The sequence below is a fragment of the Euwallacea fornicatus genome, chromosome 34 (genome assembly GCF_040115645.1).
Source record: "Euwallacea fornicatus isolate EFF26 chromosome 34, ASM4011564v1, whole genome shotgun sequence".
In the NCBI taxonomy this organism is placed as follows: domain Eukaryota; kingdom Metazoa; phylum Arthropoda; class Insecta; order Coleoptera; family Curculionidae; genus Euwallacea; species Euwallacea fornicatus.
Genome location: NC_089574.1, coordinates 2,345,379 through 2,372,430, shown reverse-complemented (window position 1 = coordinate 2,372,430; position 27,052 = coordinate 2,345,379). Strand labels below are relative to the sequence as shown.

General features: G+C 39.6%; 1 protein-coding gene across 4 annotated transcripts in view; it reads left to right on the top strand.

The window, feature by feature from the left end:
- hth (homothorax) overlaps window positions 1-27,052 on the top strand; it is a 161,293-nt gene that overhangs the window by 113,053 nt on the left and 21,188 nt on the right. For all 4 annotated transcript variants that reach the window (XM_066299818.1, XM_066299819.1, XM_066299816.1 and 1 more), the window contains 3 exons: window positions 3,888-3,995; window positions 18,269-18,417; window positions 21,524-21,600. In XM_066299818.1, the coding sequence (XP_066155915.1) occupies window positions 3,888-3,995; window positions 18,269-18,417; window positions 21,524-21,600 (334 nt within the window). The remainder of the gene's footprint in view (window positions 1-3,887; window positions 3,996-18,268; window positions 18,418-21,523; window positions 21,601-27,052) is intronic.

The following is a 27,052-nucleotide window of genomic DNA, read 5'->3' as shown; positions in this document are numbered from 1 at the left end:
TGTAATTGTTAAAATTATCTTCACCACAATACAAAAAACTGCCATTAATTAAATCAACTAGGAATGGCCATTATCGTGTTGAAACTGAGTAATCAAATAAACCATCATTAAAGGTTTCTAAATTATCATTTTTAATTCGGTTACGATACGCAGCAATCCAGTTCTAGTTCCTAATTAAAATGCAGAATAACAATAATTACCGTGTATGTAAAGTTGCATTATCTCATTACTATAATTAAAACCTGCGGCGAAGTCAAAGGAGCATTTACGTTCGTTCATTTGAGAGGGCTCTTGGCATGGATCTCACAACCATAAACTTGGATGGCATCAATAGCACCTTTCCAAACCTAAGATTTCCTACTTATGCTGGTAAGCATTTCGTTTCCTATCTCGCTTGATCTCTTATCATTATATGTATCTATTAAAGGCATTATGAATATGCATGTTAAACATTGCATGACTCTCAATTTCTTTCATGGTATCAAGATTATTTTGTAAATCACGTATATTAAAGCCATTTCTCAATGACATGGCTAATTTTCGAACATTTACGTTAGAGCGTTAGAATTTCTATTTTGCGCCATAATAGCCAGTCCGGAGCGTTGCAAACATTCTTCAAGTATTCGTTTTTCCAGTGTTAAAAATTGCTATTTTCATTCCTGTACCAAGATGTGACATCAGAATCTGGTCCTTTGCAGTATATACCTACTCACCTTCTACATATTTATCTTTAGTCATCAGCGGCACTTGTTTGTGATCGGTTCACGACTTCCTAGTAACGACGTAATATGTAATATATTGGATGTCGAGGCAGTAATAAAGTTCTTAAAATTGCGTTTATCAGACATACGACTTTCATGACTCATGTGTTTTATTCACTTTTCATCCTCTCTACACCTATCACTTAGATCATTACGCGGCGCTTGTAACCGCATCTTACCGTGTGCACATCCAAAACTGCCATAAAATTTAGTTTAAACGTTTCCAGTTTCTCTTCTCGAAAATTTTAGTGGATACCATTATCTCCATGGTTTCAACACTAACGGTGATGTGAGCTAATCGGAAACTCTGCTGTAAAAATATTTACCAACTCAAAGCCTCGCTTAAAAGGCTCTTCTCCCAAATCCCATTTGCTTTATCTTGACCTCACTTCATAAGGTAGGGAATGATCTCTAGAATCTTCTCAGTTGCACCGAAAAGACTTGGTGCTGGAAAAATCGTGTCACCGGGACAACCATTCCAGTAGGTCCCAGACCAAGCAGAGTCCCCTATCCCAACCAATAACCCTCACTCTTTTATCGCTAGTTTGTTTACACTACGAAACCTGACTGTAATTATTATAGAAGTTCTTCCTCCTCCTCCTTCTCCTCCTCCTCAAGCTCTTCCCACTATGGAATTATAATATAAACGAGCATTTTATCCTTATCCGGTAATTGGGGGCGTGCTCCATGTGATTATGCCGTCCTACCGGAAAAGCTTACCACAACTCCTATGCTCGATTCCTCTTTCTCTGCTGAAGTTAGGAAGTTTCCTTTGCCGAGATGGGAAGATATGGGGAGAATGGATATGGATAAATATAGACCTAAATGGATAATATTCCGGAGCTTCCTCCTGTATAGTTGAATGAAACGCATCCGTGATTCGGCATTGCCGATCGGCTAGCCACAGCGTATTACAGCCTCATCAATTATTATTCTGCAAACCACAGATCTATTGCCCAATTTTATGAAAGCAACGTCTTGTTTTGGATTTCGTGTTCTTCTTGTAGCAGCCTCTTGTTTGGTTTAATAATAAGTACTTCTAGACTCCCGGGGTCAGCTTTAATATTCTCAGTTCTCGATACTGCTGCGATGATCTAAATTCCTTTTTCTGATGTATCTAGCGATGATGAAAGCGATGACAAAAAGTTAAACCGAAACCCTTGTGAGGTACCACTACAATGACTTCAATTTCAGGGATGGCATCGGCTTCGCTTGTGGGATGTTACCGCATGCTGTGTGTAAGAAAACTTGTTGGTTTATCTTCTAGTTTTTTCTATGTTAATTACTATCAGATGCTTTCCTCTCTTGACCATGACACATCCATCATCTAGAGAATATTCCTCTAACGTTCTTTAGAACGATAATATTTTTTATCACGCGCCCACGTAACAGCTTAATCGTTACGTAATGTCAAAGCAAAAATTCCTAAACTTCCCATTACTGATATAAAGATATTATTATCGTTAATAACCAGATCATAAAATTGTACATTATTTACATTGAGCGGTTGTTATTGTAACAATATACCATTGTAAAGTCGGTTTCATTTAAATCACAAGATTAGTCAGCAAAAATATTAGCTACTGCTTCATTGTTACCGAAATGAGGCGCCTAAAGAAGTTATTATTAAAGCTGTAATATCTCGTTTAGTGACCACCCGTAGACTGGGACTAGTTGTAATCCCGTGGTAATGAAAGTGGAGCAACGGACCCCCTTTTATTACTGCCGTCTGCAGGCGAACTGTAGCAGGCCAGAAACGGCGTTATTGACTAAACCTGGTCCGTCATCTGTTTATCATCGATTACCTTTCGCATACAGCAAATGCCTTGTCAGTGTCGTTCGCTTCCGTATCCTTTTGCCTCTATTTACACGCGGCCTCTATAAGCACTACTTTTCACAACCAATCAATACTTCATTTTTATTTTCATTACTGTTGCCTTATGAGTACGTGAGCATGTCTACTACCAAATTATACCCTAAATTTCCACCATAACTCACATTTATACCGGACATTTTCAAATTTTTTGCTTGATAGAGAACTCTTCTTCCTCATCACACTGCACTGTGAACATCAAGCTCTTGCGCTATCATTTCTGAAGTACAAGTGATATGAATTTGACGATTTTAGTGTTTATTAATCGGTTAAATGACAGTTAAAATGGGAAGTCGTTCAAATTCACAGTTTGATAAGCAGCCTATCCGAAAGGAAAAGGAGAAATTTAACAGAATATTTAACGATTAGCCGGTGTCCTTTTGGGACCTTATTTACCCCACCAAAAAGTTGCACAAAAGCATCGTTAAGTGAGGAATATTTTTTCCGCGTGAGCCTCAATGACTCTTCCTGCCACAGATCTAGACTCTCCCCCATAAATCTTTATTTTCGACAATAATGTCCTTTCCGTTGCTATTCACCAAAGAGAACTAATACCTGCATTTAGTACCCAGTTCCGCAGTGAGAGGACGTCTCAATTAGTACTCGCTCACTTAACAAATCGTTTCTTGAATATTATAACGTGGGGAAATAGGTCGGGGATTAGCATGAATCTTAAACCCTCTAAAATCTACCACGGTATCTCTTTATCCAACACTTGAATCTGTTTACTAGAAACTGATGTACCACATACTCGTGGTCAGTGTTTTTATATGGGAGCACTACAGGGGTATGCACATGTTCTTGTGTGTGCTTATTTGTTTTCCCACATGTTTATTTTATAATTCTCTCGCTAATATGTGTATTGCTTACTTAGGCTTTTTTTAGTTTTGCGTTCTTACAATCCCATTTTGAATAACACTGCCGTTCTCACAAACGACCAGTATCCGTCGGATTATCTTGTTATCGGATCAGGATTCTCACTAGGCAGCATACCTTTACGGTTGAATGCGAATTATGGTAATAGGCAATTTCGATTTTTTACCAAGAGATCCTTTAGATTGTCTTCCAGAGAAGTGATTCTTTTTCTTTCCAAAGAAATACTTTTGCCCGAAATGAAATTAATAACCACTATAATGCATTACACTGCAGATTATTTGATGCGTGTGTGTTCTAATGCCGGAGCCAATCGTTCTCCTTTTTACAATTAGTTATGGTGTCGTATTTGTAATTCTAAAGGTTTGTTTTCTTTTTAGGTAAATGGTGCTCACGGCGAGAATGGTCCTCTCCGCCCGACGCTCGAGCAGCGACGGATGCAGCTCGCCGAGGCGTCTTGTATTCGTCGGTTTTTCTAGGGAGTCCCGGTAAGTACCTAATTTCTCAATCCTTTTAAAGTACTTGGACCACCCGTGAGATTATACATTATACAGAAAACTTCGACTTTGTACGAAACTCGCCTAGGAAACTTTCCTCGACACTTCAGCCGTCCTAGACATTTATGATGAAATGCAAAATAGTAACTCTCTGACCAGCAGATGTTGCCCTATAGGCGGACCGATAACGGTTCCTTATAGATTTTCTCCGATACTTGTTTAGTTGTGTAATATCTATTCAGGAAATCTTCAACGTATGTCTGTACACCCACACTGTCATTCTATAGTCGGTGTAACATAAGCCGGAAAGCCTAATGGAAAATTAACTCTATTTATTAGCAAAAGATCGACTTATTCACTTTCCTCTAAGATGATTTATGATGGGTAAATTACTCGCGTCTAATCTGATCTTTGTGTGCCTGTACACTGCCTCTTCAGGCTTCTTTTTGATGGCCTTGGGGAATAGACACGAAAAATTTGACAATATCGACAATATTGTTCGAATTTGAGTAATGATCTTAGAGCGGTCGGTGTTTTTCTCAACTTTTTCCCGTAGGTATTTTGACTAACTGCAGACGCAAATGAAAAGAGTCAATATTTTCCCGACCTGATTCAGGTCAACTAATACTTAAGGGACGCGTATATGTGTTTCTGAAACCGTTCCAACTGCCCGGAATCCCTTGTGACTGAGATTTCACTCATTTTTCACGTCAAAATAAACCATATTTTATACGCAGCCTTCATAACCTCTCTACATCCCTTTGTGGATAAAACTTCAGAGTGCATCATGCAAGAGCACAACTTTGCCGTTATGTGAGTACTTTCAACCGGTTTCTTCTATTACCAGTGGGGACGTGCTTTCCGGAAAATTGATTAGATATTGGAATTTAGGTTAACCAATAAAAGCGTATATGTCCAGGTTTTTCATTTTGAACTTTTCGCTTTGTGAGATCTCCTGGTCAGCGGACACCATTGTGCTTACTTCTGACAATAGAGATAGATTAGTCCCGCCATTTCATAAAGATTGAATTAAAAAAAAGAGAGGCCCTATACCTGCCAGGGGTGCACACGGTTACTTTTACATTCCGAAAGCTTGAACTTGACTTGAAAACCATTAAACGATACGTATACGAGTATTCGTGGACCCTCAGGTTAACAACCTTAGTTAAATTCATATGGGTATTCAAATGAATTTATACGTTTTTTATTATAAGTGTATCTTTACCATATGAATGCGTATCAATTAAAGTTATAAATTTTTTTCACAATGGCCAGTTCCTTTTCGCATCTTTCTTTAGTTCTTGCATTTCTTTAAAAAAATCTTCTTTTTAAAATATTTTTCTAATGTTATCAAAAACGCGGAGAATCACATGTGCAAATTCGATCTTTCGCATGTTAATTATTAGCCTAGAAACTTTTGCGAGTGCCTTTTTTGTTAAATTTTCAATTAAAACTTTTAGTAAAATTCTAACTGCTTTTTAATTTGGGTAAAAAAAAGTTCGCAAAGCGCTAAATCATGAAATTCCGCCGCATAAATAACTGCAGAATATTCTATTTATAACGAATATTCATGCTATACACTGTTTTTTAATCTGCAGCGATATAACATATCCGTATTATATAACCAAAATGATGTCTGTGACGTTCAGCTGTCATTATACGTCATTACATCACCTGAACTCCTCACTACTGTGAAGGACATAGCGTGATCTTCATGGCACATACCTACCTGACACTGCTGGTTGAGTGGGTAAGAAGCTGCGCTCACATGTAATGACAGATATTACCTCCAATAAACGATAACAGACTCAAAGTAATCAAGTTGAACTCGGCTTAGATTCGTGCAAATGGCCACACAAGAATTGAAAGCTATTTTGTACTTTTGTTGCCTTTGATTTTTAGGCCGGGGTCCCCTGTTGGACCTAGTAATCTGGGGTCCTCGTATCGCAACCGAACGACCCAAGTCCAGGCTCTTACGGGCCTCTTTAGAGGATCCTCCTTGTTGCAGGTTCCCAGGCGGAAATTTTGTTTGACCCGCTGACATCATATTCTCTGGTACGGTTCAGTGGATTCTTCGTCAAATCCCTTCCAAGTGTAATATTACTGAAGGAGCTAGCCTCAGCCGAATAGACCGTTTCCCACGTTTTTTAATTTAGTGAAGAAAAATCTACGAAAATCGCCACTGTTCTCCTTGCTCAGATGGCCCAAAGAGAGGCTGAGAGGGCGAGTGAGTTTTTACGAGAGACACGATGTCACTATTTAATTAGGCATTCTGTGGAGCTTTTCGGAACGTCCGACCGATTAAAGGTTTTCAGATTTATTGGATTTTTCCCCATCCCTTTCCTCCTCCTTCTCGTGTTGTGAAAAAGTGAACATAAGATTGTGCCAAGCACTACCTACCAACCACAATAAATGCAATGGATATCGTTGCCGCGCCGTCTCATGACAAATTCCGATTTCCATCTGAAGTTTACCACAAACCGTCGCCGGTCGCTGGCGTTTTCGTAGTCTCGCTGTTCGTAGTCCCCCTCTTGTATCGTTGAGGGGAGTCGCCAGTGCAAGGGGGGACAGCCGCCGTCGTCGTCATGGCTACGACCGCATTCCCGCCTTGCAGCCATGGCTCCGAGAGGCGCTTGCGCTGCGCAACGCTAGTGGCGCGTTACAATCGCGTGGCGAAACGAAGGAGGAGTGCACAGTTGGACTCTCCTCTTTTTTCGTTATCGAACCGTGCCTGTGCACGTTTAACCCACTGCACTGTTCCTGTAACTGGCGCGCCGCGGCGCTAGCCGTCGTCCCACCATTGCTGCCGCCGCCTGCCTGCATGTTATATGATTAAATTCATGTCCAGACACCAGACTGAGAATGGTGTGGATTACGGTTTTCTTGAAACGAGGAATTAAAATGAAATATATCCGGGATTCACTAGGACATGCGTGCTTTATGCATTACCGATGTTTGGTCCGCCTGAAAGTGGCGAAAACAGGGTTTACTCCAGATATCCAATTCTGCATTCATATGTCATACTTTCACATGTCCACACCTGTGTTTTCGTGTTTGTCAACTTGCATTCGTTGACTTATCTAAACTCCTCCAAATTGTAATAATTGCCTTAAGCTAGCAGCATAATCGATGATGGCATAGACACTGCTCATTAAGATGCTGCGAAATGAGTTAACAAATCTTTGCTGCGGAAGATCCAATAAATTGATGGTTGTTCAGAAGGTAAAAGTCTAGCGTTTGTCGTTGAGTACTTTATATTGATGATTATGAGTGATGTGGTACTTACGATGTTCTTCATTTGAATCGTCTGCCTTGCCGCTTCATGTTAAAGGTGTCGTTGATGGTGCATATGTGGAGGGATTTTTAAAGTTTTATTATTTTGTTGAAATTGCTGGCACAATTTCGTTGCGACTGATCGTTTGAGCAATTGCGGAAGTATATATATTTGTGAGTTAGCACATATATTCAAGCAATAAGACTAAATGTAAAATAAGTTCGGCTCAGTTTCACGACCCTTTCCAGCTCTTTTTGTTATACAAACGCGGACCCATTACCCAATTTTATATTATATACATACGTCGTTGGCAACTGCAAATATTAAATTATATTCCTTATCATCCGTTAGGCCACACGTTTCCTGTCACTGTGACGACTTCATAAAAACACTTAAGCTTCTTAACTTAATTACTTGCATACTTTCTTATACCTACTTATGTCACCTCTTCATTATGCCGATGCTAATGAAATTATATGTTATGTTTAAACACAATTTGTAGGTCTGTAGGCTTCTTCGACTACATCAATGCTTCCCCGGCTCACCTCTCGAAAATACGAATTCCGGCATAGCTCCAGAAGCAACTTTCAGTTCCTGATTATCATACGAAGAATTCCAATGATTTTGTCGCCTTCATAAATATTAAAAATGCACTATGCAATATGTGATCGGGAGAAGCAAGTCATGCGTGTTAAATAGCCTATTTTCATTGCTCTCAAGAGAGAGAGCAATAAAAATAGCTTTAGAATGAATAGTCACTTCCATTCCTGACTAAAGGTGGCGGTCTAAGCATCTGCCATCCGACGAAACGATAATGCGACGAGAAGTCATACTACTGTCCCATGCATAAACCTTCCGATGATACGACGATCCGAAATTTCTGTATTGAAATAAACTCTAAAAAGGTCTATAAAATGGTCAAAAACAAAGTGCATGACCTTCGGCTAAGTTAGTACTATTTAAATTTTTAAATCAGAATTTTCCAGGCAATATCGAGTTCTGAGACACTGGATGCATGGAAAAAACGCTTTCAGAACATAATATTATGACATCGGCTGTTTTGCAGTTTATTTATTGAGGACACGAAGATATTAATGTATTTGGATAATCGTTTCCTTAATTCAAGGATGCAAGAGAATAAAGCTTAAAGTTAGGTGCAGGTCAGAAAAGTCGGAAGTACCGTCGGAAGAAGAACATAGAGCCTGCCTGCAAAATAGAGATTTGTGTCATCATCGAGGACTTCAACACCTATCGCCATGATGGCTTGACGTATGCAAAAGTGAAAAGTTTATAAGAAGGAAAATATTACTAAGCACTCTACGTCAATCGCCTTTACAAGGAGCATGCGTGCCTTATTTATAAGATTCTCAACTTGAGTTGGGAAAGACGTAATTATCTTTCTTTCTAATGGCCTATAGACGAAGGCGGCCAGTCTACGTAGAGTTACCAAAAAAATCCGTTGAGTCAGAGGGTTTTATTGTGTACATAAACCAAGTCAACATGTTAAAACTTTCACATTTAAGTCAGTGGGTTACTTGTCCAGGTCGTAACTGAACCCTTCAATGTCATTTTTCCATCTCAGCTAATAGATGAGTCCCTAGACGTCATATCTTCCGAATACCGACTGTTAAAGCGACTACCTACTTGTCTGTCAGATGGAAGAAAGATTAATGATCGATTCTTTCTTGGCCCAGATTTCTGACGTTGTCTTCCATAAATAAATCTCTAGCTTTATACAATAGTTATGTCGATCAGAAGCAGAAACAATAAACCACTACCAGAGGTGATTAAGCGATGCGAAAATTTGAACTTGAGCTTTGAACTTATCCGTCGGGAGACCCCGCAAAGAGAGCCCCTCATAAAATGGTTTAGTTTTTAGGGTGTCCTAGCTGAGACCTCAGCAAGTGACTCTAACTCAAAAGTTGTCAAGCGAAATACCTGCGTGTGTTTGCGAAAACTCCTTAGATACGAATCGTGGCATAAATTGCAATTATTACGGCAGGAAGTAAAGGCATTATGGCAGGTTTTCGCGTACCAAAAAGATAGAATTTTTCAAGCCAATTAATTTCATGCTGACCCAGGTAATGACCTGATGCAAGGTGAACTTTTCACTCACCCCTCTTCTTTCTGATTGGACCATCTATCATGGCCTCTCCTTAATTATTGGTTCCCATGCCGTACCAGTCTTGTAGTTTAATTGTTACCTTAGAAACGATAGGCGTTAAATGCACCGGAGATATTATGTTGTCTCCCAAAATAAGATTTAATTGCTTGGATTTTGGAAAGGTTCCGATAATGAGCGTGTACGAAAATTATTCGTTCTGTGGGTAGCTATCAACGCATTTTTCATCGGCCGTGTAAAACGCTGAATCAAGAATTTCTCTCGGCTGGGAGACATAGAATGAATTTGAGAATTACTTTCAGCTTTATGAAGTGATTTAAGGATGGTTGAAAATTGGCATAGGTTGTGAGGTCTATTTTTGTCGACGAGGCGCCCACAGGTTCTCTCCATACCGTCTAATTTTGATATTTAAATTGTTGTCTGCGTTTCGTATATTTACGGTTCAAAATCCTCTTCAGCCCCGGACTCCTAATTAAACTTCGAAATTAAATCCGTGTTTCCATAATAAAACCTTACATAATTTCGTGATATATCTACTCGTCTGATGGGTTCCCGAAAATATTTTTAAAGCTACGGGTCGCATACCTGTTCGACCGAAACGAAATCAGCTTTATATCCATACCTGCAACATTTTATTCCAACCTCATTAATATTTTTTTTCTATTTTACGAATGTAGCCCGATAATTATAGGTGCGCCGTTAATAACAACCCTCGACGTTTTTAATTATAACTTCTAACTTCGAATATAAGGAATGCGTGCGGAGCTATTTTCGACCGAAACCAAGATTATTATTTTGGAAATAAGTTCGTTATCACATATGTCCCGAAGCCAGGCAAGTAAAAAAAACGCATTATAAAATAAACATGTGCTTTCGAGTCTTGGAAGCCATCCAAGCGGACGAATTAAAATAATGTCCGTCGTGCGAAAACATAAAATGGATCATTAAAGTAGTCTCTCGTGTGAGTGCCACAGAGTTTTACTGATTTAGTGAAATTTATGAGGTCCTGGTATTAAGTTGCCATCAAAATAACTTACTATAAAGCCGCTGGAATCGAGTTTATTGTGACTGCGCTTTTCGACAGCTAACATGACGACGGCAGGCAGGTGCTAAAATTTATAATCTCGGGCCTTAGTGGGTACCGAAATATTCACTTGACATAAATGCACTATGGGGGTTTAATCCCCTTAAATTCATAGATATTCGTACGAAGGCGCAACTCTTTATCGAAGGCTATATTAAAATCGCAGGAACTCTGGAAAAATAACGCAAAGAGGGCGAATATCGAATCGGAAAAATATCATTTGAATGGCACCAGTTTGTTCCAGATTTATCTCAGAAGGAGTTTCCTCCAACCTCAATCGGTCTGATTGTTCACTGTTACAACACCGATCACCGTTATCATATTTTCCATCCTTCGTTAATCCAACATGTATTGTCTCACAGTCCACAAAGCCTGTTCATTCTCAATGGGATGCGTAGATAATGATAAGGTCGAGAGTCAAAATCCCACTATTATTATCTAATGACATAACCGGTTACTGTGCCGACCTGGTAACGGTGACAATATGAACATGGAGTTGGTATGGGTTTTCACTTCAAAAATTTCGTTCCTTTCCTCACACCCCGCCACACACTGTAGGACTTGCCATGAAAGTTCGTGGAGGGTCTCAGAGACTTCTTGGATTTGAACTAGCCTTAGCAAAAGCAATGTAACACAATGAGCATTATCAAATTAATCTGCCCCGTTTTACAATCAAAAAGTACTTAAATGTCTTACTTTCCTGCTCCCGACAAACTAGTAGCGTTGCCGCGTCACATCCCTAGCATTAATAGCAATTCAAGCCCTAAACATCTGACCGCTTCTAAGATTTAGGGTCCACATCCAATCTGGGTTAAACTACCTGGTTAGGAAAATGGCCTGATCCACACTCTTCTAATTTGCCTGATTAAGCAATTTCCCTGCCTACCTCCTTCTCATTTGAATCTTTCAGTCCTCTTATCCCACTCTCTCCCTGCTCCGATAACAGGTCCTGTTCCCACGTACGCCTTGACGTTTAATTCAAGCCTCGAAAATCTGAGCTTTTTTAACTTCCTCGTCAATAATGAAGTATGGGATTTCAACGCAAGACTTTGTTATGGCTGGGAAAATTCCGAACTCTAACTCTTTTGAGTATCCTGTTCATCTGTACGTTGCGTACTCCGCCTTTTCAGCCGCATGAGTTGCTATATTTTTCCTCATACTTCTACAGGACTTCGGGCAGGGCACAGTCGCATACTGCTTTGTTGCAGGAAATAGTTTTGACCACGACACTGACGCTTTATAGGTTCGAAATTTAAGCTGCTGAATGCTCATGAATTCACTTGGAACTTGGTTTTCCTCTCGTTATCAGACAATGAAACGCCATTCTTCACATTATCAGTTGCTATCGAAGTGCTGGCGACCTGACACCTATTGTTTACTGAAATAACTCGTGACCATCATGTTGGAACAAGTGCAAAATCTCCTTCCACGTCTATTTTTGTAATGGAAATACATTTAAAGCGTCATTTCTGGGAGATTCGTACCGAATGTTGCACTTTTGACACGGCAATTCAATTATGTTCGTCTCCACGCCGTACCGTCTCCGAGGTAAACCCATTTCGCTCCGTGACTAGAAACGTGAAAATTTCCCGTCTGTTTTCAAGGCTATAAATGTACCTACGTTATTATCATATTTACATAAATTACAATAATTTGTAAAAAAACGTAATGCTTATAATCGGCGATATATAGAAGGTTGCGTGGAAGTCTGCCCCTCGCTAAACTGCCGCAACAAATAATACTTATGGTGCACATATCAAGTAGAAAAAGATGAAAGTATAAAAAAAGAAAACCGCATATTTATGTGGCCTGTAATTTTTACCCTTTACAAGACAGGATAAATTTTATATCCCACAATAATAGGGTATTAATAATACTAATTGAAAACTTTAAATGAATGGAATACGTCTGGATGGTGCATACATATTTTATGAATTCTCTCATTGGTCAAGGAGGATAAAAGTGCGGTTTTCAACTCTCTCGACTGTTCAGTTTCAACTAAATACTTCGTATTCATGCTTATTTATTGCGTAACTCCGAAAAGTGGGAGGCAACACCAAGATGGAACATTTTCAGCATCTTTTATACATTTTTTGCGTGCGAATTACTTATCCACGTCAATAACTCCGGCTGTTCCTCACCTGGCAGGGCCGATCCTAATGCAATAAAAACCCACTATCAAAAAATATTGTCTATTTTTAATTATCACTGGTCTTAAAATTAGCACTGCAAAATCAATAAATGTGCCAATCCAAAATGGATCCGTAAGTCCAATAATGACTGAAATATTAATAGTTCTGACCTCAAATGCAAGCCATCATGTGTATATTTCTAGGTGTATTTATATTTATTTTAAATAGGTCTATTTCTGCAGGGCTTACAAGCTATCAGAAGCGTTCTTGTGATAGTGATTTGGAACGTACGAAATGCGGGGAAAAAGAACAACTAACGTTACGAGGAAAATGAACGCGATGATTTAATAACATTGCAAATTAATGCATATGATGAATGTGCACTTATCTCACTCTAATCATAGGAGCAATTATCTAATAATCCCAACATAATCTGCGCGTTTGAAACCCGATCTTATGCTTTGTGACCTATTTGTGGATATTTTATCTCAATAATTACCTGCAATAATTTTCGAATTGTAACTAAACCATGAAGAGTTTTCTATTTTTCGCAATCGTAGAAATTTTTCGCTTATACACTCTGATGATGATGATGATGATGATGATGATGATGAAATGATTTATATCAGAACATCCTGTTAATGTTTCATAAGTTAGAAATCGTACGTGCACCATGACTTTTAAGGTGTTTTGACATTCCTAATAACACTTTTTTGTGCATATTAAGGTAAAACATTGGACTGAAAAAAAACTAGATCTATTAGCATTAACAATATATTTATTGTACTCATAAAAAATGCGAGATATTGGATACCTCCAGATTTTTTTTCGTGAGACGTGGTCAAGGCTATAGCATACTATTAATATATAATATCTGCTCTGGTATTTAGTGTAACAATATGCAACTTATTAAATAGAGAAGAATTTCAGTCGACTGTAGAGACCTTGTCCCCACATTTACTTAGTCCTCTATTGAACTGGGATGACCAGGCAAAATTCAATCAGTTTTCTGCACTTAATAATTATAGTGTCCTTCACTCTAAGAGAAGGTGATCGATCGTTCGTCCTGTATTCTGTAGAATTGCGTTTCTTTCAACACTTATAAACTGTTCTTTGAAAAACGTCGATTTGTCGTGTATCGGCTCATAAACAACATGTTCGCTTCACTCTGCCTCTGCCCACCTCTCCCTCTAAATATTAAGTGTAGAACAAACTTACGTATATTCCTTTCTTCAAGACGATTCGCATTGATTTCCAGATCAAATTTCTCAAATTTTATTTTTTTTTCGCTTTCATTTGTGGAATTCTCCGACTGCACTTTCATTTATCAATTTTTACCTTCCAATTTGTTTCTTCCTTCCTATCCCTATTTTTGTTTGTTACGATGAATCCATAAAATATTTGAAAATATAATCTAATGACATCAACAGCACGTATTGACTTGGCAGAGTTTCAATAGTTTAGATTTAAAAATTGGCATTTGTGAAGGTGTCGTTATGCCTTATTATACTAGAGAGCGATAGAGGTGTCTCAGGTCTTATAGATCGAAGCTATTTAATAAAGCTTGCTGCTCTGCGGTGAATGCCTAATTTTTGTTTGAAAATCACTCACAAATCAAAATTTTTGTGATCAATGATTCACGTACATAAATCGAAAAGTCTCGAGGTTCGAATACGTATTTGCACATCAAATCAAAATGCGATATTATGGATTTTTGGAGGTCGCCCAAGCGATTCATCTGAACTTACTGCTGCAAAATATTTTTCCAAAACATTAAATTCAAAAGCAGCGTTAGTTATGCGTCTTTAGTCTGTAGGTATCTGAAGAGCATCTGTTCCTTCTCTTCAATAGATCTGTGTACCCTTAGGAGATCTTAAAATTTCTTGAATGTCATTGAGATAATTTTTGAGTTTTAACAAATTTAACGTCATATAATCAAACCGCAAGTCAATTTGACCTCTTATATTGTTGTAATCGATAAAATTCGGTAGGTGGCTAGGTGGAGAGTTGTCGTGGCCTATAAGTGATGGCGAAACACTCATGGTTTAGTATTCGATGGTTTAGTCTTGTGCAGATAATTAACATCCCTGGTACTTTTTAACATCAAATCTTTGAGTTGATATTTAGGAATTGTTAAACAAATATTGTCGATTTGCGCAAAAGTTGCGTGTCACATCGAGCTACTATTTGAACCCTTTGATTTGAGAGGTTTTTAATTTAAACTCAATCGTTGGTTTAAACCGATTTTGAGTGGGATTAGTGGTGTGTTCTATGAGTGAAACGCGATTGAACTTTTTTGCCCTGTTTTGTAATTCTAGGGCTATAGTAGCTCCCAAATGCACTTCGGATGCACTGAGTTTGATTCCGGCTAATAATATTCCTTTCGCGTTCGGTGCGTTTATCAAAACGCCTCATCGTCGCTGAAAAGTATGTATATCACGATAGAGGATTCCATGACCCATCGTTATCCAAATTTAAATCGCCAAAAACCAGTCAGATGATCCAGCAACAGACGCTCAAAACGATTAATCAAACGTTATCTTCAAGCAACATTCTGGACTGTCTCTCCTCGGGATTTTACCGTGCATTGTGCTCCTCGTTCCGCGTAATTATCTTAACGAACCTACGACTTTGCCGCTTCGGCCAAAGAAAACCCTTTAAATCGTTACGAAGGAATCGACCACCGATCATCATTATTTCTTTTAATAGGATCCACGAAAATATTACCAAACTAATTTGTGGCCGTTCTCCAACAGTTTACTGCGCCATGAAATATCATTTCAAATTTTACACGCCCGAATAATAATCCCTCAGATATGGAATTAATTAACTACTAGGAATATAAAGAAAAGAACAGCGGTTTTAAGTGGCCAATAAAATGAACAAACTTTAGGTGGGGATTACAAAGAGAGCAATATAAATATACGTTCAGGTCTTCTGCAACCAGCGGAAGACGCATCTCTTACTTCACCCGTTCAAACCAGATCATGAACGTTTTGGGCTTTTCCACCAATGTAGTAATTACCAGTCGCAGTGGACGAAATACGCCCTTATACATACGTAAGAGTTAAGATATTGACGCGCTTTATTACTAAATCATTACCTTATCGTCTCAACAATCTGAGCAAAAATATACCAAGTTTAAATGTAATTCATTTTAAGGCTCTGCAAACAAATTACAAGCAGGCACGAACGAGAGCGTCCAGGAATAAAACTTCCACAAAGAAAGGGTGAACCATCAAAGTCTTTCTCTCTTCCGAAACCGCATGTGTTTGTGTATCTGGTAATGACTACAATTCGTCGGCATTCAACAAACAAAAATAGTAGTCGATGGTGAAGTTGTAGGTCGCACCCTAATCTGATTTTTTCCCCTTTCAGTTTGCGTGTGAGTCATTAAATCCCTCTCAAAGCGCACCCTCCCATATTCTCCGCACATACAACGCTAAGTTTGCATCAAGGGCCATTCTGGCACCCGCAAAAATTGCGCTGCGTAATTAGCTTATTGATTGCATTGTTTTCTGAAAAGATTATGCGAAGGGGGTGGAGTTAGATTTAATCGTTCAACACAATTTATATCTAGCCCTCTTTTATATACAGGGAGGCCCCTAATCGGGCCTGGCTTCCTCGCACTGCTATTTTAGGTAAAATATTCTTTAGATTACCTGAAGTGTCTCGATAGATTAAGTGATTTCTCGTAGAACAATAATGCCAGCTAAATCCACTGAAAACAAATTAGGAAATTTTACACCGGCATGCCAGGTCATGCCGAGAAACCTTAACTTTCTTCGGAAATCTTTCGAAATCGAGAAAGCCCATGTTTTTCGGACAGCTTGGAATTGATTGGAAACGTGTTACTCATTAATTTCGGATAACCCCACGGAGGTTCTTTCCATCGGCAAAATGCGCACGTTTCCGCGCAGGTCATAAATACACATAAATCAAACGGGTTGAATTAGGATACCACACAAAGACCCCCTTTTTCGTTACATATAACCATTATCGAAACATATCTGGATTATGAAATTGGTCCAACACCTTAGCAGAGCCTTGGCCGAAACAGCTATCCATGGAATTTCTATTTCTAAGAACATTTGCCAATTCGAAAACTGCTTTTACGAATTTTAATTGGCAAAGGCAGTTTTGGAATTATAATTTTTATATAATAACACACACATCTAACTTTATATATTAGTAAATACTGTGAATTCTTCCACAGTTTCTCTCCTAGAGAAAATGTACAAAATCATCAGGTGTTAAGTCGGGAATGCGCACAGGCCGTGCTGTAGCATCTTATCTTTCTTCACATTCATCCAGTTTAAAATATCATTCAAAGGAGCGACATGCAGGAGGTTTAAGTTGGTTTAAGTCTGGAGAATCCGCAGGTTATCCCTCGATTGTTGATGTCCGTTAAATAATCATAAGAAAAAGCGCCATTACATGACAATGTCCTGAGGAAAAAATTATTAGCATATTTTTTAAACAAGTTACTTTGCTTTACACCGCCATTTCCCTCACCATGGATAAAAACGTTTTCTTCTAAATCCCATAAGTCCAACCTAAAATCTGACCTTCCTAACGGATTTGCATTAGTTAATAATGCCGATGTTCACATGCAAGTGTGAAATAAGATAATGGACATTTATTAAGTTAACTTCGAGTAATCTATGGTAAAATATTCAGGGCATTAAATTAAATCTCCTATTAGGGACGAAGGAAAAAATAATCAGTATGCACCCACCATTTGGCCTGGATTATCCTGATATTGTGTTCAGTGTAGCGACGAATCCATCATCACCCGCAAGTAAAATAGGAATAGTACAAGGGATCAGTAGAGGACGTGGAATATTTGGGAAATATTTAATTCACAAAAAGATACGCAGTTCTTGTTTTTATTTTCTCAAGTGATAAGACCGGAACGTAAGTGATTCTCGTCTTCAAATTATGGATAGGTCCTCGGTCGATGTCTCAAAGAGGTGTATCAAACTCTAAGCAGAACTTCGCCGATTGTTAACATCTCAGTGATACTCTTGTGAGTGTTTGAATTTGATTTTGAATTTATGAGTTCATACGCATGTTGACACGTTTCTTTTTTGCCTTTAAAATTTCAGTGGTCTGGCCATTGAATAGCCATAAGTTCATCAAGTACTTCAACGTTTCCTTTGAAGTCTACATTGACACCACTGCCGTCATGTGATTTCTGGAAAAGAAATCCAAGAACCTTGTTATTCGTAAACCTCTTGATTCCCAGCATCCCCGAATCCTTCTTGTTTTAAGACATCTGGAAGGTTGCGATTAAAGTCCTTTATGTCCAACTCATTCGTGGAACTGCGGCTTTGCTCAGGTAATCTGTATAGTATTCAAACCCTAATTTAAAGCGGCCAGGATCGAATATAATTTTTAATAAAAAAAAGGCATTAATGTTTAATTAAATTAAGGTAGACATTAGAACTTCCCCCTTTCCCCTCGCCTCTGCCTGAACAAGGAGGGTGAAGCATGAAAGTAATTAAAGTGTAAAAGTAAAAAATCCAATTTCGTGGGTCAATTATACGTGTAAAATCTTTATTATGCTTGATCAAAGCATTGATTTGGCGACGCCAAAATTTGGATGCAAATTTTTTACTGAAAAAACTGAAATCAGTTTGTTTGTTTTAGGTGACGCCAGTAATGCGAGTATCGGGAGCGGAGAAGGCACAGGCGAGGAGGATGATGATACAAATGGAAAGAAAAATCAAAAAAAGAGAGGGATATTTCCAAAAGTTGCCACGAATATCCTTCGGGCATGGCTTTTTCAACATTTGACGGTAAGATAAGCTTTTCTGAAAGTAATTAAATTGCAGAGAAATGGGGTTTAATTTATCAAAAGTGCCGTAGATCGCTTTTTAGTGATGGTGCCGTTTTCATACCGGAAAATTCCTCAATGAGTATCCCTACCTTACAGTGAATTTTTTTTCCATTTTAATTTTCTTCAGTTTCACCAATCAGCACAACTTCTTGTAGCTTTAGAAAATACATTTACAAACTTAGGTACTGAAGGTTTTATTTATGCCCTTTCTATCCATGCGTTAATAGCAATCGCAATGGAACGTTTTGTCATCAAGAACGACTAATGGCGAAATTGTTGAAAACAGTACGGGAAAAAGCGTAAAGGGAGTCTCATATCCCTCGCAATATCCGGTATCGGGATTAGCACACAGAATTTAATGAGTCGTGCAAGTAAGCCGGGATCAGAGAACTGATACCCTTGCTCGAATGAGTGTGCTCGAATGCTGCGTTTAAATATTCATGCATTGTCGAATAGATAGTTTTTAGTCATGACTCGAATTCAAAGTGGGGAAACATCAAATATTAAGAAGCATGTGGTCAAGAGCGGATCCCCTGAGAGTGGCGATTTAGTGCCTACCTCGGCACGAAGGTTGCGCTTTTCGTTGCAACTTCCATCTTTTAATGCTTCCTGACAGGTGGACGGGCCACACTTGGATAGTTCTTAGCGGAATATCCTTTGGGATATTTCGTCCGCCTTATATCACACCGACTATACGTTTCTACTGCCCCGGATGGACAAACACAAAAAGGTGATCCGAATACTGATCAGAAGCGGGGCGACCGGGAGTAATTTTGCATGCATGCTACGAATAGATAAAGGGCAAAGAATATTTAAAGATATGGAATGGGATGGATTCACTCAAAGACTCTTTGAGCCTTTCAATTATGAAAATGGTTTGCATTGAAGGTTTATCCATGTGAACCGCAACACGTTCGGACCAAGATAATTTGGTGGTTCGAAGGAGATTCTGAGTGAAAGTTTGATTAACTTCGGTCTCGATAAATTCAGAAAATCTTGTCGTGTCGGAGGGAGACAGTTTTTAGAAAAGTGCTTTTTAAATATTATGGAGTGAAACTTGTTGGAAATGTCAAGGAAACCTTGAGGTAAGAATGCTTCAAGTCGCACAAGATAGAATTTCAGGAAACACGTAGTGATACCTCTCACCCATGCATGAGATACCCGAAGTAACTTGGCACGAACGTTCGACTATTTCGAAGTTCGCTGAGCTGACCTGCGTGGACACTGGCTGGAAATTGAAGAAATATGAATTGAAACAAACAAAAGATTTCACAAATTTCACAAAATACTCTGGATGATGCTAATTCTACGTAACAAAACCGTATATCATTTTCGAAGTTCGAGCTGGTTTAAAATTTCCATCAATACTACTTCAGGTAGTAACGCTAGTTATGATGAATTTAAAGTCAGCAACACGCAACTAACTCAATTTCCACCACCGCTAAATTATATTGTTACTGAACTTCATAACAATTTAAATCGTATTTCAACTCAAAACTTATTGATTGATACTTGATGATTGAATGGCATCTAATACGTAGCAATTATCATTTGTTCCGTTCTATTGTAAAGTGGCGGTTTACTGTAGTATTAAACCAACCTTGAATTTGAAAAATTTATTACGGTGCATATGACCGACCGGCATTACCTTGGTATGCCTGATGATATCTCAGCTCGCTGTTTGTCAGTTTTTCCAGGTATTGCAATGTTTGCGTTTTCACACTCAGTTGACCAACGAACTTCTCTAATCTTTGTTTACAATTTTACTTTTCCATTACAGTTAGACGACGACGGTTTTAGAAGAGAGAAAGGCTACAGGGGAGAGTATTTTCTAGAAGGCGAACCAATACTTGCAAAAGTTCTCGGGGTATCGCGAACGTTTCATTTCGCCACGACTTCTAGTTTTCCGAACGTCGAGTTGCTAAAATGTATCAGTAAACGGCAAAGCAACAAAAGCTTGTTTTATTAAAAAGATTTACAATAATTACTTATCGTCCATAATTTACCATTGAATTGAATTCGCTGAAAGGAACTCCGGTTAACAGGAGATTTATATGTGATTCTGCGTTAAGAATGTGCCAAGCTGAGGGATATTCGACTGCAGTGCCATTAGTAGCAAAACCGAAATCTGCGGTCGTTATTGCGTGAAAAACAGCGAGCAAGATCCATTTGTTTCCCGCCACACCTTTCAAGAGCCCAACTGAGACCGATAACCCCATCTTCAGTATCTCTCAGGGGCAGCATAACCCTTATGTGCCTTCCGTCGGACCGCCTATGTCTGGAAAAGACCCCAGCTCTGTTTTCCGGGATGGCAATGCATAGTGATTTTTACGGTTATGCTGGGAATCCAAAACGGCCTCTGTTCTCCACACACATACACTGCCTTCCTGCTATTATTTGCGTATCTACATCTAAAATGTGAAACGGGTAGAAAATTGAAGAGGGAGCTTCCGCGCGCATCTAAGACGGTTGATTTCAATGCACCCCCGGGGTACACATATCACATGCAGCGATTTACAACCCAATCCGATCGGTCGTAAAAATATTTTAATATGGATTGGCCCATAAAACTCTTACATTGTTTATCTCACCGGAGTCACGTTGTTGTATTTGTGTTTCCCGTAAGTCACCTTTCCAGAAACACTGATTTGAATAATTTTACTTCCGCATAAAACATTTTTATTAGGGGACAAGTTGATACGCACGAGAAAGTTTCAGAATAATGAGAAAAGGATGAAAATTTCACCTAAAATTCCCCCAATTCCTAAGTAAGACACATGTCACTATCGAATCTCCCCCGTGGATAAAATCGGATATCTCTGTCAAAAAATATAGCCTATGATGCAGTCAGGGCGGAAATGAAACCTCGTAACCGGAAAGCGAAGTTTTTTTAGCTATTTGGAGAAATATAGAAAACACTGACCGTATCCGAACATCCCCTTTTAGTAGACCGATATTATCCTGATGGAACGTTTAACAGGGTGTTTTCTGAAAACGCTCTCAGTTAGTTCACGCATGCATTTCATGCATTATGAAACGTTTAAATGTGCATTTTTTTGTTTCAGCATCCCTACCCTTCGGAAGATCAGAAAAAGCAACTGGCGCAGGATACGGGGCTTACAATACTTCAAGTTAATAACTGGTATGTACAAGATACAATTATTATTTCGTTTCCGGCATTTGATCCCTCCTGGGAAATTGCCCTGTGTACGACACTCGTCTATGGTCCCTGTCCCGAACGTCTGTCCGTCCCACTCATGTGAATGGGGGTTTTCACACAGACACGCGTCTTTCGCCGAGTATTCCAGGGTGATGCAGACACGTGGACCAGCATTCTGTGTTCTGTTGCAAATTTAATAATAGCTGACCGTGGCTGAAGGGTTCCTATAATACCGAACCCAAGTAGCGAAGCGATAATTAGACGGCGAGAGTCAAAGCCGTTTTGCATAAAAAAGGATCGAATCTAAGGCAAATATTGTCCCGACACCTACTACATATAGTAATCAATTGAGCAAGCTGAAGTGGCTTTATCGCACGCATTTGCGGACTGAAAGTAGCTCTTTACCGCGTATATCAAGAACTTTGTCGCACGCGAATCGAAGTACTATGTGCCATTGTCAAAATTCGTGTGGATATTTGACACTGCCATGCGCGCGGTTTACCACATGTGCGGGTGTGTAAGTAAAGATTTTGTAACGCGCTAATATTTTGCCGAACTTTGAAACCCTGGAATTTTGCTTTCATATTAGTTGTGTTTCTTGGTCTGGAACTACCCTCCGATGGGTGAGGTGTTGAGGAAGGCGACTTGTAAATAGACTCATGTCCTCCGAGGAGATTAAAGGATGATAAATTATATAGATGAGAACCAGTAAAGATACGTTTTGCGGAGCATATTGATTTTCCTTCATATCTACTTTTATGGTGTTGGAATCTGAAGAAAGGTAATTAGTGTGAAAAAATAGCAGGTACGGGTACCAGCTAACAATTTTGAATCATGTAATGGAGTCGATTTCACAGAGCAACGTAGAAATACTTGTTACCGGAATAGGAATGGATTGATTAATCGCAGTAATTACCGACCAGCTTTCCGCGCTAATTAGATTTCGTCCCCCGGCAGCGCTCCAAATGAGATTACGGCTGGAAATGGCGCTCGCCACATCATCCGTTGTGCCGAGCGCACGCGTTAATTGTCATCGATTTTTATAATGCCATTATGTCCGTACAAAATTTATCATCCTGTCTATTTTTATACAATATTCCAATAGCCCAATTTTAGTTATGGCAGTCATTAAACAAGAGTAGTGACGGCATACCTTGACGCGGTGAACTGTACGCGTTAAGGACCGATTTGGCCACGAATGCTTGCGAGCAGATTTCCCGAATATACGAAACTTAATGAGTATCAGCTTACATATGCGTTGATCCTTTGTCCAGCTGAAAAAAGATAGCCACGAAAATACAATACGTTTTGGAAGTACTTATCCAAAAACCTATCTTGACACATTCGAAAGATAGGAATGTTCCCACAGAATCGTGTTTGTTAACAGAGGTGCCATTAATTACGTGGCCGAAATGCCATCGGACATTCGAACAATGACGTTGGTCAATGTTGCTGGTTCGATACCGATCGCACTCTCTTAGATTCCAAGCCGACGTTAATGTGCCACAGGCTCGGGACACTTTTGCTTTTTGTCAACGGCGTTTTAAAAGCGTATTTCTTATTAGCCGAGATTGTTGATTGCAGCGGTTAATTAATGGGCTCATTTTTCACCGCATGTATCAAGTGCCTATTCATTTACGGAGAAGAATTGATTTCACTTAATTATTAGTTCGGACCATTAAAATTGTATAAATTCTTATCTTTAATGCTGAATTGATGAGAATTTTTTTTGTGCGGAGGAATATCGAGATTAATGACACTCGGTAAAAACGAACAGGAGTGAACATTCTTGCAATATCAATGAATAATAATTTTTTGCTAATTGAGACCCGTAGTTCTGCTCAATATGCGTGCAACTTGGACTAGAGCCCTAGCTATTTATTATTATTATTATTATTACGATGAAATTCGAAAACGATCGAAACTCTCAGTTTAATAGTGGATATTTATGTGACGAGCGGGACTTTGCGGCACGAGGCAAGGGAGTCACCACGACGCGGCACGAGTTGCACGAAAAGGCATATTCTCCTGAGTTCGGGTGCAACACTCGTTCTTACTCAATTTATGCACGATATTCGCAGACTCGCAACAACCGGCTACTGCCACCAACCGAGTTACGAAATAAGGCGCGAAAACTATCACTTCCCGTGTCAAAGTTAGAAAAATATGTTCGCCCTTCACCTAAGGCATGGCGTAGTTAGACGGACAATTGGTTCCCGTTAAATTAAAAAATCGGTTAAATCAAAAATGTGTCGAACCCCGCCCTAACTGGTATATCGATTGCTTTATGAAGTTGTCTATACAGTGTTGAGAAACTCTTTTTCAGTCCTGCTTTCTTCGTGGAAAATGCTTGGTGCACACGAGACTTGAGTGTGGAGGCCCAAATAAGAGCATTATATCGAAAGTGTACCCTGAAAGTATTAAAGTATAATTTTATTCGGTCGATGCCTTTGTTATCCAAAGTAATGCATAATGGATTTCCAAATGTAGACGACGACGACGAAGCGACGAACCCGACCACCAGTGATATCATTGCGTTTGTTTCTATACAATCCAAATTGCATCAGCGCGGGTGTTAATGGTCCTGCCATGATAATGGATGGAATTGCATTAAAATGTGATCTGCATAGCTCGCTTACATTCCGCTTGCGCAAATGTAATTACCGAATCTTTCGCTGCCTTCCGGACCATGATGAATGCCGCGGAAAGATAGGGCGGCGCACTTTCTATGGATCCGATGTATCTCTTAATGGATCAGGTGGAACCGGCGCGCCCTTTCACTGTTGCGACAATTACAAAAGAGCAAGGCTAACACGCCATTTTGCCGACCCTAATTTTTAGCTCGAAACGGTTTCTGGAATCATTTTCCAGCTCAATAACTCCACTCCAATTTATTGGAATATTAAACAGAGTGTGGGCTTTAGAGAAACCACTAGCCCGAACTACATTTGGAGCAGCTTGATTATCTGTATTGCTTGCGTACAGGGTGTTTCCTAAACACCCACCCAAGGAAGATCCCATTAAACTGGCGCCATGTGGTTAGGAGACTCCCGGTACATTCAGTGTTAACAACTGCCAGATAAGCGAGATTTATAATTTCGCCCGTGTATTAATAAGCATGTACAGAACAAATATGCACCTCCACACAATGGCTTTTTGTGCTATGTTAAATACCATTGCTCCTTAGATCTCTCACTTTCACCAACTCCAGTTTTATAGTAGCAAGAGTTTTCACCAGTGACTTCGCCTATCGTATGCTTCGTCGCTGTCCTCAGCCTGGGCAAACTTGCAGAACTGCGGATTTATGGTACGTCCGGACACGGCCGCGTTAATATGACCGAGCCATGTTCCCACGTATCTTCAAGACTTTGCACTGAACTGAAAAGTTTGCTGCACAGAGAGTAGAAAAGTTGGCATCGGATTCAAGATGAGTTGCCCACACGTAGCAAACATCCGAAAACTGTTTGATGTTATACGAGTAAACGGTGTAGTAATGCAGCTTATAATCAAACTGCTAGCGGGGCGGCTTCTTTGCTACTAGTTCCTCGATTTGGACCAACACGTCATGGAAACGTTAACGAGGGTGTTCGTCCGAGCCCTTAGTAAAGGGTAAACGTTGTTCCTAGTTAGTTGTAACTGTGAATAGTGTGCAATTTCACCACTCTCAATGACCCTTGTGGGTGTGTGGGGCGTTAGCCCCACAAAATGGAAGAAAGAAACTTATAGAACGTATTCTCTATTGATAATACCGATGCAGCGGAGATATTTTCAGCTCTTTGCACCGCAGTAATCTTCGTAGTTTTATAGCGTTCGTCGACCGAATTTGAAATTGTAAGTAAAAATCTTAATCTCGAGTATTTGATCGGGAAAAGTTAACAATTAGAGGGCTCCGTGCTTTCATGGAAACCGGGCGAACAATGCTCATTTAAAATTTATTTTGGAATGTAGCAATTAAGCACTCGGAACGGAATCATTTGACTAATTGCGAAAGCAGTTTCTTAATAGGCGTCCCAACACGAGGCGGATGGCACCCAAGAGGATCGCATACATCCCAGCGGAAGGGTTGGCGGCGTAATCAGCAGAGAGATAACGCTCGCTCAATTCACGTGTGCCGCTTCGGTTTGCGAAACAGTAGTAAGGCGGGTCGTTATTGTTCCAGCTTTCCCTATTTTCATTTCCTGCTACAATAGTTCATTAAAAAGGTGTTTCAGAGGCTATTTGGTAAGCTATTAGGTGGCCTGATATTGCTCCTCGGAGAACCATTTGCCGGCGGCAGCATCCGACGACAATGAAAGTCACTCGTAAATTGGCACTACGGAATGGAATAGGGCGAAAGCGAGCGAGAGAAAGAGAGACAATGCCTGACCTGGCTGTGTCTTCGCGTGATGACCAGGCCGCCGAACAGTCAAGTTGCAATTCCATCGTTGCGGGCTGATAACGGCCCCTTCAAGCCAGCGACGACAATTTATCACCGAGACGCATTAACCCAGGTGAACCCCCTGCACGGGGAAGCAAGACAATGTCTCCGAACGGTAATGGTATGAAGCTGTGAAAAATGATGATGATACGGGTTCGTGAAAAACGAAATTCTCCAGGGAGAAGGGACTCTGCGTTTTTTCTTTTTCGTTCCAGCTTTCCGCAGGGAAGGATGCTGTTTGCGAATACAAAAGCTCCGGATGACTGCTCAAGCGAGTGGAACCGGCCAGTGAGTCGGTGTACATGCTTAGTGGAGCACTCTTTTGCCAGTTCACTTCATCAGAAAATATACCGAAAGCGCCATTTTATTGCAACAGTAATGCGTACCTAAAAAATTCCTTCAATTTTGTTTTTGTTAATTGTCTTTTAAATAAAGCTTCAGCTACGCATTAACGTAGCTGAAACGCCACTTCGATCGCATTCACTTCACTTTGCAACTATCGGCGTTGCAGCGCATAATGTGTTACTAATTGGGTGATTAAAATCACCTACTGCAATGAAAGCAAATCCGAGACATTTTGATAGAGATAAAATCATTCCTTAAAGCGTATGCATTCCTCTTAATTTTTTCAGAAACCAGATAGTTTGGTCAGAGGAGTTGATTAAAGAGGTTTCTAACGTATTAACATGAAATGCGCGGCACATGCGAGCGCTCTCGAAGATCTCTGATATTTCTCTGCTTCATCCGATTTTTCTCTTCCCCAATTTAATCTGCCTACACTCTTATATATGAATAATCCATTGAAAAAATTTCGTGCTACTGTCAATAGGCATGCGCGTTTCACTGGGATGGAAACAGCTCAATTTACCCGAACGTTCGAGTGTTCTAGAGAAAAAGTTCAACCAAAAAAATTCCCGTAAAACTTCATTTGAGAATATGTAACTTTCAGCACACTCAAAAATCGACCCGAGTTATCGGAATTTTGAAGGTCAATTTCACTATCAATTGACAATTTTT